The 13,947-nt window shown below is 35.9% G+C and overlaps 1 protein-coding gene across 1 annotated transcript in view; it reads left to right on the plus strand.

The window, feature by feature from the left end:
* Window positions 1-13,166, plus strand: part of LOC106140925 (D(4) dopamine receptor) — a 69,809-nt gene extending 56,643 nt beyond the window's left edge. The window contains exons 6-8 of the mRNA XM_060954648.1: window positions 5,421-5,544; window positions 11,573-11,680; window positions 12,039-13,166. Of these exons, the coding sequence (XP_060810631.1) occupies window positions 5,421-5,544; window positions 11,573-11,680; window positions 12,039-12,939 (1,133 nt within the window). The 3' untranslated portion in view covers window positions 12,940-13,166. The remainder of the gene's footprint in view (window positions 1-5,420; window positions 5,545-11,572; window positions 11,681-12,038) is intronic.
* The last annotated feature ends 781 nt before the right edge of the window (window positions 13,167-13,947 follow it).

A 13,947-nucleotide genomic window follows, 5' to 3' on the forward strand; every position in this document is an offset into this window, starting at 1 on the left:
CCCTATGATAGAGAATTGTTAGCCATTTATGAGGCCATTAAATATTTTAAACACATGCTTGAGGCTAGGCATTTTACCATTTACACTGACCATAAGCCGATCAGTTTTGCTTTTCACGAGAGGAAAACTAACTGTTCCCCTAGGCAGTACAGACATTTAGATTACATCGCTCAATTCACTACCGACATTCGCCACATATCTGGAAAAGATAATGTAGTTGCAGATACACTTTCGCGCGTTGAAGAATTGAGCGAACCGATTAATCTCGAGCATTTAGCCAAATGCCAAGCCTCTGATCCAGAACTAATTAAACTTATTGAGGAAGGATCTTCACTACGTCTTGAACAGTTAAAAGTACCTGGATGTGATTTACCTTTGTCCTGCGACGTAAGTACCACAACTCCCAGACCGTTCGTGACAGGTGTCTTACGCAGGCAAGTATTTGACTCTTTACATTCTTTGAGCCACCCTGGTCCCAACGCGTCGGCTAAGTTAGTCTCCGAAAGGTTCGTCTGGCCAGGCGTAAAGAAAGATTGCAGGGAATGGGCACGAGCCTGTATCGCGTGCCAACGTGCTAAAGTTACGCGGCATGTGAATTCTCCACTCGGTACGTACAAACTACCACGAGCAAGATTTACCCAAATCCATATAGATTTGGTAGGTCCTCTCCCGGTATCCCAGGGTTATAGGTACTGCCTGACGGCGATTGACCGGTTTACAAGATGGCCAGAAGCAATACCATTAGTTGACATCACTGCCGAAACCGTTGCCAAAGCTTTTCTATCAAACTGGATAGCTCGTTTTGGGTGCCCGACGGTTATCGTTACTGACCGTGGCCGTCAATTTGAATCCGCCTTATTCGGATACCTATCCAAAATGACGGGCTTCGAACATAAAAGAACGACAGCCTACCATCCGGCGTGCAACGGTCTGATTGAACGGTTTCACAGACAGCTCAAGGCAGCAATAGTTTGTCATGCTGATGGCAGCTGGACGGAATCACTGCCATGGGTTCTGCTTGGCGTAAGAACGGCCTTTAAAGAAGATTTGCAGGCCTCGGCAGCTGAACTGGTTTATGGCGAGTCGTTACGCCTGCCTGGTGAGTTCTTCGAACCTGACGTTCCCACTACTACTGATGTTACAGAGTTCACAGCCCGCATAAGAAAAATCGCTGAACATCTACGACCTTTACCAACCTCGCATCACATGGCGCCACAAAAACCCTTTGTGTATAAGGAATTGGCAACCAGTACCCATGTCTTCCTTAGAGACGACACCGTACGAGGTTCGCTTCAACCTGCCTACTCAGGGCCACACAAAGTAATAAGTAAAAGAGATAAATATTTTAAAATTTTTTACAATAACAAAGAGGTGACAGTTTCGATAGACAGACTTAAACCTGCTTTCATCTTAGCAGACCCTATCCCTCATTCCGATATATTCCCACCTAATACCCAAAAAGATTATATCACGTCGGGGTCACCAATGTAGCGGGAGCGATGATTCGGCTCGACCGCCACCAAAGGGAAGATCTTCCGCCAGGCTAGGTGTTATGCCTGGGGAACCGCGGCTCCAACGATGTTCTGTCGGAGGTTGTATATATAGCTCCAATCCATGAAATCTCTGAAATCGCGATTTGGATTCTTCGCTGCTATTGGCTGAGCGCGTCAATTTCTTCGCGATGATTGACAGTTGTTGTGTGATTTGATGTTGTTGACGAGTGGCGTAGAGATGTCGCCACACGATCATCGTCTACGTTCTGATTGGTGAGAGAGGGTGCAATAGCTCATGATTGCAATAAAATCCTAATCAACATTTAGCTAAATGTGAATCAAACTTTATCAATTCGAACCATAAATTGATGCAACTAGCAACACTAATAACTTTATTATATCTTTGATATTTTTTGTGTTGGTAACATTGTGAAATGTCAATTTCCTCTCTCCTTCACTCTGTATGGCTACATGAATAAACGCATCGTCTTTAACAAAGATTTTAATAATTTACCCCGAGCGACGAACATTGTCCCTGACCAACAAAAAAATCCATACAGTCCACTATCAGCTCCGCTCCAACAAATTCATTCATCGCTATTTGAATATTATTATATACTTTGAAATTATAAAGTAGCTATTCTTAACTGAGTTTACTTTTCAATTATTTATCAAACGCAGCTTATAAACTCTGTCGTACAAATACACATATGTATTGTATACGGTGTTAAGAACCTTCGATGCTTTGATCAACAGCGCTCTTATATCAAGGCAGTTAGAACCAAATTTCAAAGTAAATGATTAGCTACTGTTAATATATGTACGCGATATTGAATTATTAATTACCGTCTTGGCCAAGTTAATTAAAATGTATAATTGGCTAAGTTCACTTTTTCTGATGTAGGTATAATTTTCGCACAGGGGATTTATTCATCAAAAATTTGCAATTGTATTACTTACTAGTTGTGCCCGCGACTTCGTCGTTATTTTGGGCATCATTGAAGCCCTCAAGGATAAATAATTTTCCCCGTTTTTTTTTTACATTTTCTATTATTTCTTTGCACCTTATAGTTGCAGCGTGGTGTTATATGGCCTAAAGCCTTCCTCGATAAATGGTCTATTCCACGCAAAAATAATTTTTCAATTCAAACCAGTAGTTCCTGATATACTTTTCGTATCGAGACAAGAGTGACCGATACTCATTCAATTCTACTCAATTTATCATAAGTTATTTTTACAATACAGCTGTTAATTTTGAACGTCATCTGGTGTATTATTAGCAAATGTCCACAATAATTTACACGTTTATTCGTAGACAGTTGATACCAGAATAAGACGAGCCACACTCGTGATGTTGTTTTTATAATAACGGTCTCATTCAATCTGTTTCAATCGACAGTGTTGTCAGCTTAATCATTCCATCATGTCGGGCATGTATAGTTTGATGGTCGGAATTAGACCATGTCGAGCGATATGGTTTGGTGGTAGGATAAAACCATCCGACCGCACAAATATGATGCTCAACTTTTATTAAATTGGCAACACTGATTACAATTTGTTGGCACTGACATTTCAAATTCAGATTCAGATTCAACCTCTATATATGTAGTAAAATACAAAATGACAAACAACAATGTTAACAGTACATATGTTTTAAAAACAGTCGAAAGTTTTACGGTGCTTTCTAGACCGTTTATCAAGTCTACATTTGTTATTTTTAATACAATTCTAAAATACTACATGTATCAAGCCTTTCTCCCTTACGGAGTAGACAGAGCCAACAGCCTAAAAACGATTAGATATCCCCGTTTAAATAGTGATAGCGTTCGGCCCAGCGCCTAAAATTCCAAGTTCATAAGCATTTCCATTTTTCTGATTCTAGAGTAAAAGAGTAAGTAGTCTTAAAATTTTCAAATCTAAATAAATCACAAGACCATAATATGACATGAAAAAGTGAACTTATGAAATTGTCAGGTAGTTTATCTCATTGAAATTTGCATCTGAGATATTACCGTGATACATTTTTAATTTTCTATCTAATCATTTGAGCTAAAAAAGACATATTTTAGGTATATTCTCCTGTTATCATTAAATCAAATTAACATATTGCTTAATATAAAAAAAAAATATAATGTACAATTCTATCATTAAGCCAAATAGCTATCAGTCTTTTCAAGACTGTTGGCTCTGTCTACCCCGTAAGGGATACAGACGTGATCATATGTATGTATGTAAAAAAAAATATTGCTTTGAAATTCGAATGTTTTGCACATTTTCCATCTGTGATAACTTGGTGCCGTGTGGTTTAGTGCCGAGGCACCAATATTAAAAATAATAGGACTACTCCATCTCTTTCCCATGGATGTCGTAAAAGGCGACTAAGGTATATGCTTATAAACTTAGGTATTCTTCTTAAAGGCGATGGGCAAGCAACCTGTTACTTTTTGAATCTCAATTCTATCATTAAGCCTAACTGCTGAACGTGGCCTGTCAGTCTTTTGATGACTGTTCGCACTGTCTGCCTCGCGAGGATTATAGACGTGATTATATGAATATGAAAACATGGAATAATTAATTAAATCTACGTCCGCGCTAAAAAGTAAAGCTCCGTTGTCCCCGAAGAATTACAGGAAATCCTTTGGTGGGTACAAAGGCCAAATGATATTAGCATTTGCCATTTATTACAAAAAAAAACCGTCTTACCATGTAATCCCCGAAATTTGAAAACTGTCTAAAGTGCAACATGCCTTATCCTAAGCAAGATCTGTTACCAACCTTAAATTCAAGCGGAACTAAAGACATACAATCTTCCCGAACATAATTACATCTGTCTGACCCTTATAAGATCTTGGCTAAGTCGCCATTCATACCGAAAGGTACTTTCTCATCTCTAAACGGCTTAGTTATGACTGAGGTCTGCATAAATGGTTTCCCGAAATCCCCTTACATAATGATCTGAGTAAAACCCAGACTTATGGACTGTTTTTGCTGAAATCACGCGGATTATGTTTGACGAATCTCGGTTAGGCTGAGTCTACAGTAACCTTATGACTCACTGCGCACCATAGGAATTTTGGGAATTAAAAGTACTTATTTTGTCATTCCAGCTTAAAATCTACCCGTGTATCAAAGATCAAAATCCATTCAGTAGATTTTGTGTGAAACACTGAGAAACATTTCTATACATCTTTATAATTATTAAGATTTTTTAAATGGAGTGCAGTATTTCTTAACAGTTATTTTTTTTTTTTGAAAAATGTTATTCTTCTTTTTGGAACTCACAAACTGTCACTTCTCATATGCACATTCATTCCATCATGGGACGTAAAGCTGTAATAACGCTTATGGAACTTTTTATCCCGCCCCAGGTGCAGTGATATAATAAATTCATTATGCAGATAACAAATAAAATTATATATATACCTATGCGGGTGACCTTTTAATTCATTTGATTGGACATCCATCGGAGTTAATTATTCAATATGAACCGCGTGGTGGCAGGGAGTAATAACTTGGTCATTCCATATTGATTTTTGTTGATGGGATTTAAATTGTTTTCTTGGTCATTTTAGATTTGATTTTGATGTTATTCTTCCTGGCGTTACTAAACGAATAGACATTTTCGGCCATGCTCAAATATGGGATAGGTTCTCCTGCAAAGTTTGCGGTCAGATGGGAGACGCTTCGTGTAAAACCTAACTTACCCACTCCAGGATCATGGTGTAAAGACGCTTCCTGAATTTCTCTAAAGACGGTTGACGCTTGAAGGGAAAAGTTAGTCCTGTTTACATTCCATCCCCTTCTTTAGAGAGGGTATAAGGCATCTAGTACCAATATCACCAGTGTAAGGGGAATCTAACAAAATCTACGCCTTTGTCTCAAAAAATATCATAGTCTTTAATGTTTTTATGATTTCTTTTGTAATAGAACGGCGGTGCACTTGGAGAAGATTCCTGGGTCCCAGGAGTGGCACTCCGCAGCATTCGGCCGCCTCCACAGAAACTGAACTGCCACCAATCGACACTCGGGATCTTTGGCTGCAAGATTCTAGGTAAGCAATTAAATAGAACTAGAAAAAAAGAGGATTATTCAGTTATTCTTTTTTTAACTAACAAAGATTTTCAGAAAAAAAATAATAAAATTAGAATTCTGATCAATTACCTATAATCAATAGTTCGATTTCATTATAAAGGTCAGTTCTAATTTGTCTTAGTTCTAAGTTGTTGAAGACTGTTCTTAATTATAAAGTTCATTAAATAACTTAAGAGTTCTAAACACGGTCTTTTTATAAGCGTACAGTCACGGACATATAGCTGTGTCCGTGACTGTATTTAACACGTTCTAAAATGTGTGAACCTAATTTTGCTTGTAAATGTGATCATGACTGTACAATTGTACATTGAAGAACATAAACAACTGAGCCAAGAATAACAATAATCAAAATAAGAGCGTTTTCTGAACATGTTATTGAAAATTTTTATTTTACTGGGCACCAGAGTTTGTGATCATCATAGTGTGTTATTTGATTATGATGTTGCTCTAAATGTTGCTTGAATATCAGTGTGCTTTATGTGTGTTTTGAAATTAGAATGCCTTTTTTTGTACTATTTAAAATTAAGAATCTTAAATAGATATTTAAAAAATATTAGTGGTAAAATAATGGCACGAAATTATTATTCAATTTTATTTCCATTTTATTTGAGTTAGATAATTATTTAGCCATAGAAATCGAAATTCTACTACTATTATAAAGGCGAAAGTTTGTATGGATGTATGGATGTTTGTTACTCTTTCACGCAAAAACTACTGAACCGATTACCATGAAATTTGGTATGTAGGTAGCTGAAGACCCAGAATAACACATAGGCTACTTTATCCCAGAGTTCCCGCGGGATTGATAGGGTTTCCATGCGGACGAAGTCGCGGGCGGCGTCTAGTAATATGATATAGCAGTCAATTTTTTATACACGCTACTGAAACATTATGGAGTACTTTGAATCTTTTAATAATAAATATGCAAAATTGATTTATTGGACTACGCAAAATAAACAAATGAGTCACATTTTTTTGATTTTTTTTGTCAAATTGATATTTGAAATTAAATAGCTTTCACACCTAAGAACGAGGAAACATCCAGATGTTTCTCTCCCACGCAGATTGTCAAGCGTCGATGTTGTGCCTTTAAGTCTTAAGGCATTAAGTTGTTTTTCTTAGAATTATTTCATTGCTATTGGGTCCCAAGCTAAATAAGCTTCTTCACGAATAGAAGCAATCCATGAGTCATTTATTTAGGTATTTTATTACCTGACGTAATATCTCGAGGATCTCTTCTGTCTTCGCGTCGTATTCCTCATTACTAAGGGTCGTGTCTACCCCGCAAAATCAATATCTTTCTGATTTCTGATGATTTCCTTCCTTCGACATCTGTCACGGTCCTTTGCATCATGGAGACTTTATGAAGATCAGTGTCCAAGGACGATCGGATCTGGTCCGACCACCTCGTAGGACTGCGGACTCTTGATCGTTTGCCGTTGACCTTTTCTACTGAAAGATTTAAGTATACCCAAATAAGACCTGCTTCCGTAGCAAGGCGCGCGCGACGCCATTTCTTATCGCGCGAAAAACTATCGCTGTTTCAGTTGTTATTATGACGTGAAACGCGACAGCGATATTTCTTCGCGCGATAAGTACGGTGGCTGGTCCTTTAGCCAAGTGTTAAATGCATGGAAGCGTTTCTATGTTCCGAGCCGTTAACGTCTTAGATTATACCACTAGATATCGCGTAACAACTAGAATAAAATATTGTCCTCTTTTTAAGCGATGATTGAAGTGCCGTGTGGTTCCCGGCAACAATAGAAAAAAAGAATAGGACCACTCCATCTCCCTCCCATGGATGTCGTAAAAGGCGACTAAGGGGTAGGCTTATGGACTTGGGATTATTTTTCAGGCGATGGGCTAGCAACCTGTCAATATTTGAATCTCAATTCTATCTTAAAGCCAAATAGCTGAACGTGGCCTATCAGTCTTTTCAAGTCTGTTGGCTCTGTCTACCCCGCAAGGGATAAAGACATGATTATATGTATGTATGTATTGAAGGTCCATCTAGTGATTAATTTATCTATTTCAAATAGAAGATGATTATAGAACTTTATAAATGTGAAATCTGAATTCATTAAATAAATTTTATTAAAAATGACATTATTAATCATAGTCAAAACTGAGCTTCAAAACTCTGGCAACTAAAACAAGCAAAGATAAATGTCAACTCCATCAAATTAGTAACTCTATGGCTGACCACCATTTTCCTAGTAGTACAACGTATTTATGAATGAATTTTCGTGGAAACGAGTCCATTACAACACCTGAAATGAATGAGTATTTTTTTCTTCGTAATTACTTAAACTGTAACTTGAAACACTGAAATTCTATTAACGTTGCTTTTTTATTGTATTTTAATAGTATTGTATGAGTGATTTTTTACTACCAATTTTTTAGCTATCATATTGGTTTGAACATAACATATAATCACGTCATCATCCACTACGGGGTAGACAGAGCAAACAGTAATTAAAAGACATCATATTGGTCTGGTAGCAAAGAATACATACGTACATATATATGGTCACGTCTACATCCCTTGTGGGGTAGACAGAGCCAGAATAGTCTTGAAAAGACTGATAGGCCACACTCAGCAAAGAAAGAAAAAAAAGTAGTAAAGAAAAAGCAATAGTATTATTGCTGGGGCAACCTTGGGGTTCTTCGTTTAGGCGATGAGGTGGCAACCTGTCGCTATTTGAATCTTAATGCCATATAGCAGAACGTGACCTTTCAGTATTATCACGACTGTTGACTCTATCTACCCCGTAAGGGATAAAAGCGGAATTATATGTATGTGTAACAATTTTTCCACGTCACCTTGACTTGTGTAATTTTTAAATAGAAATCCTATTCTTGTAAGAACAGTGTTATTTTGGGAGAGAGTAGTTTCTCTTAGTTCTTTTCCTGCTTTACTAACGACTCTAACCAATTTTTTAATCTGAAATTTCAAAAAATTCAATTTTTTATTCTTAAAAATAGTGGACTCCGCTCGAGTTGAACACAAAATCTCGTTTTACCCGTTCCTGTGGGGTCTTAATAAATCAGGTAATAGGTCAAATATAGGCTATATTTGACCACGGATATTAACTTTTTCAAATTCAAAAATGGAATTAAAATTGGTCCAACGGATTAACCGTGAAAGTTTTACACTACTATATACTTACACATACTTAAGCATTTTCAATGATAATATAATAATTAAAAGTCAATTATTTACGAACCTTCCTTCCACGTGTAATCCCACCTCATACATTCACTTGTAATAACACTAAAGATTGTAATTAGAGAAATACATTGTTGTCGTAAATTATAGCCGGCTCATAAACATTATGAGACGGTATAATCAAAATTTATGTGTTAGAAACTTTACGACATATTCTTATAAATTAAAAGGTATATTTCAAAAAACGTATTTTATGTCTTCTGGATTCTGTGCGGGTCTGGTAGCAAAAGAAAAAACAGAGTGTGCCAACTGCTTCACATTCTGTGTTAGAATATAAAAGTTAGTAATTGGAAAGGCTAATAAACTTAGGATTTTTTATTAAACTGTAGCAACCTATCACTATTTGAATCTCAATTCCGTTAAGCCTAACTGAACTTCGAGAAATTAAGAAATTATTCAAGAAGAAACATTTTTTATGAATGTCAAAAAACAACTGACTACATACAATATAAAATACCGCATAAATATTCCTTGAGAAGTGTAATAAGATAGCATTTACCGAAATTGTAACAGAAATGGGGGAAGTTGTATCCGGGGCAAGTCGCTTGCAAAAGTTAGTGCATGGTAAATCATTTATGACTTTTATTCCAAAAATAGAATAAAAGGGTGCAAAATAACATCACTCATGCCCTGACTAAACAAACGCTAACATTGTTTGTCAAACAGAGATCCAAGTCATTTTGGGCGTTTTAGGCGTGGGTACAATTTCACGGATATAAATAAATTAGGCTGTGCTGGACTGAATATGATATACATATTTACTTTCTATTTGGTATGACGCTCTGTTAAATATTATTCATTGTTGTTTTGCAGAGGTTTATAGATAAATGCTTTGTAATTCAGACATATAAGATCTTTACGAATATCTACCTCACTGAAAAAGAGGCGTGACTTTGTATTATGTAGGTTTGTAAAACTATAAGCAATATATAGACAAAAGGATAGAATATTATTTATTTGATAAGTATATTTTGATTATTATTTTACAAATTTTCTTCTATTCATTTCATAGGCACGTTGTTAAGTCTAGGCTGCAAATACTGGTCATTGATGGGGATAGGTCCACACAAACACCCACAAATTTATGTAAACTATATCCTATTAGTATTTTGATACGAAGTTACGTAATCAATTTTAATTTCAAAAACTTTTTCATTGACATGTTATAGTATCAAGAATTATTATTCCTCTACTTATTAAGGCTTGATAATTTTATCCGTTCGACCACCAAATTTATTCTGCAAATTGTCAAAAAAATCGTAAATTTTAAATGAACCCTTGCCTCAATTTTGTATGCGCTCCTCTTATTGTCAGGTTGACTTTACTGTACTATTGTTTTATATTTGTCATGTACTGCTTTAGTGAACAATAAAGCATTACCTTACTTACTTACTCCCATAATTAAATTAAATAGTTTATTTGTCTTACCCGTATTTTCAGCTCCATCAAAAGAGTACCCAGCATCATTGTCCGAGCCAATTTAAATATTATTATCGATGCATTGTGGCTTTATAATTTATTTTCCTTTGACCGGTAAAGCTCACAACAGCATACTTGATAAAGTACGAATCAATACATTTTGAGCCGTGTCGATCATGGCACTTTTGAATTGGACCACTTCATCAAGGCAAAAAAGAGAATAATTACATACAAAACCTGTATTAACGTACACCCGTAAATCTTATGTAGGTATTTCTCAAAATTTGTTATCTTCGTTGTCTTAAAGGTATAATGGATTAAACGAATTCATCTGCAGGGAACTACTGGAATGATGCTAACAGCTATAATTACAGTTACAATCGTGAAATTTCACCTCATACCTCATAAATACCTCCAGTTTACTGAGCTACACTTCTGATCGGTACATTGATGACTTTATAAGGTGGTTCCGGTACTAATTACAATATAGAAATCAGAATAATGTTTGGTGTATTCTTAAATTACCAACGCAGCTCAGTAAAATTTCTTTCTGTACCTGCTGTCATATACAAATTTGTTTTTAGTTTCTTTAGGTAGGTATCTGCAGAATGTGAAACCTTAAACAGAAACACGCTTGTGCGACTGCATGTGTGTTTACTTGTGTCTTTAATGTGTGTATTTGAATATTTAAAATGCGATAACGGCTTATTTATGACCATGATCTTAAAGTGGATTAGCGAGATTTAACAAGAAGTTACTCGCATCTGACCTCCCTATCCGCAGCGGATTAACCCAGCTTGGACCATGGACATAATCAGTTTGCTGAATCTATCCATTGTTTGAAGCATATGATAACCATGTTGCATTATAATATACTGCTCTTCATTTGTGCCCATTATTTAATGTGGACTTGAGTTTTCTCTAAAAGTAATGTCATTAAAAATATATTAGTTACCCTACAATTATTTAAAATAACACAATTTTTTATTGTTTCATTGTAATATCGAGTTGGCCAGGTTAATTTTTTTTAATCATTCGTGTAACTTCAAATCTGGTCGTTATGGTGACATTACTAGTAGAGATACTTAAAAAGGCATTCGATGTTTTTGGAACAGCTAGTTCTCGAAAAATAAACTGCAATATTTGTCAAGCTAAAAACAAAAGTAATAATTTCAAAAAATATAAAACTTGTCTATTTCAATAGCATCGAAATTTATAACCAGCAGATTTGTATTTGTACATGCCATAATATGTTAGCATAGGATTTGGAATATTTCCAATTTCTATGCCAGCAATGTGTCTGTCTATGTGTAGTCCTCATGCTCTGTTGTATGCACAGCGAGCCCGCCCCGTCTGCCATGACTGCACTGCATCAATTTGGTGCCGAGATGTTACGCCTTTCTCGCGGCTTGGAAGCTTCTGCTGCCACCAAACCACAATACCGAGGGTATACAATTGGCATTTTGTTTGCTCCAAAATTGACGACGAAAATTTATCATGTCATTTTACACATCCAAAAAACTCAAAACTATCAGATGCTGCATGATAATAATTTGCAAATGGAAACACACAATTAAGAAGAAGAAGTAGTCAAACAGTTATTAATATCATCACCATAACTGTTTTGTAATAAGACATTAAGCAGTTGTTGTAACTATACTACTTTGATAAAAGATTATTCAATACTTAGAATTGTATTTACTAAGTGGTTGATGATTGCTGCAATTATTTTGATGACAGCAATCAATATTTCTGTCTGCATGTTGATGTCTGAACTTTTTCTAATATCGACCTTAATTTTACAGGACAAATATTTCTGAACGCGGCGGTATGCTCACCCCAGGATCACTAAGTGTGTCTTCATCATCACCATCATCTATGCTTCAAGATCGTCGACGACCTTCGTCGACTGGGGATCCAAACACGCCTATTCACAGACCCAGAAGTGCGTCCGATGATGAATGCAATGAAGGTTTATTAGCTCCTACAACCTTAACTGCTAAGTCTAGGAGTTCGGAGGATGGTCTGCTTTTACCACCTCCATGTACTTGTCCTTATTTTGGTAGCGAGTCAACTCCACCGAGACGAACAACTGAAGTTATTATAGTGTCTGGTGGGGATATCAACGGTTGTAATGGGTATCCACGTAATGGAAATCTGAAAACAGATGAATCTTCTCAGATGTTTAGAAGGTCTAGTAGAGGCACAGCTTCCATGGTAACTTGGGACGAAGCGAGACGTTTCAGGAGAGGTTCCAGCTTTGGTGGAGCTAGAACTACTCTGTCAACTCCCGTGAGAAATATTAGGCCTCAAAGATCGATAAATGCGAGGCCTCAACAACAGGTCTCACCTAGTCCTCAACGCCAAACTCCAAGAACTCACCATTCTAGAAATTCTAGTGTCATATCTAGAAACTCATCACGCCACGGTAGGATATTAAGACTAGAGCAAAAAGCAACTAAAGTGCTTGGTGTTGTATTTTTCACATTTGTAGTTCTGTGGGCTCCGTTTTTCATACTGAATATGGTGCCAGCGGTATGTCCAGAGTGCGAGAGGAGAATCTATCCCTGGGTCTTTGACTTTGTATTATGGCTAGGTTATGCCAGTTCGATGGTCAACCCAATTTTCTATACGATATTCAATAAAGTGTTTAGGCAAGCCTTCAAGAAGGTTTTGATGTGTCAGTACTGTAAGGCCAGGAGGTAGCCAGCACCCTGGGAGCGCGTTCGACCAACTTCGGATCCTGGTCTTGGGGCGCTCTCAGTAAATAGGAATATAAGATCTCAATTCGTATAACTGATGAGCTTTAAATATTACGCTTTTAGTTTAGCTGTTCAATTGAGGTTCCTTAGGAATATTATCAGATTATTAAGTAATATGTGTTGAAAATAGATTATTATGTTAGCCACTACGCACAAACCGTTCGCCTTTCTCCTTACCTCATGAATATTGTTATTCTACTCGTATGCATCAATAATGTCTGTTCTATGGTATTTAACTCACTTGATTTAAAAGACTGAAGATTTAGTTGTTACAAAGTAGTTTTTTTTTATTTTATAATTATAGCTTTCTTGTTAGCATACCATCACACTTATTAAAAATAAACAATGTATTTACATTCAAGCCTTCTTAAATCAATCTCTCTTCTCAAATACACACACAGAGAGAGCTGATAGTAGATTAAAAATAGCAAAAATAAAAAAAATGTATGCTTTCGTTATTTATCGTTATAAACAGTCTAAGAATAATTTATATCAATGTAAATCTAGTCATGTAAACGAGTCGCGATTGATTATGAATCAAATGTAACATTTATATAATAATGTAAATAGTAATTTGAGTCAGTATGAAAAATTATCGATGTTATTATTGGTTTTACAGTTTATTATCATCAGTTGTCAATATAAAGATTGAACATTTTGCCAAAGAGCCGTATTTTATTTGGGTATAGGATATATTGTGTCAATATATATTTGACGAAAGTGAAACCTATAAGCCTATCGTAAATGAACATAGTTCTGCCTTTTTATTTTAAATGCGTATTTTATTTCTAGTATTATGTATTTGTAAAACTGATATTGTGTTTACGATCCACGGCATAAGGTTATAATTAATGAAATAAACATACCTCCAAATCTTTTTTGATAATTTTGATCAGTTTTCAAGACAAAATAGTAAAGATACTTAATATAGAAGGTATTCCCGTTAATTTAA

This window comes from Amyelois transitella, chromosome 4 (genome assembly GCF_032362555.1).
Source record: "Amyelois transitella isolate CPQ chromosome 4, ilAmyTran1.1, whole genome shotgun sequence".
Taxonomy (NCBI): domain Eukaryota; kingdom Metazoa; phylum Arthropoda; class Insecta; order Lepidoptera; family Pyralidae; genus Amyelois; species Amyelois transitella.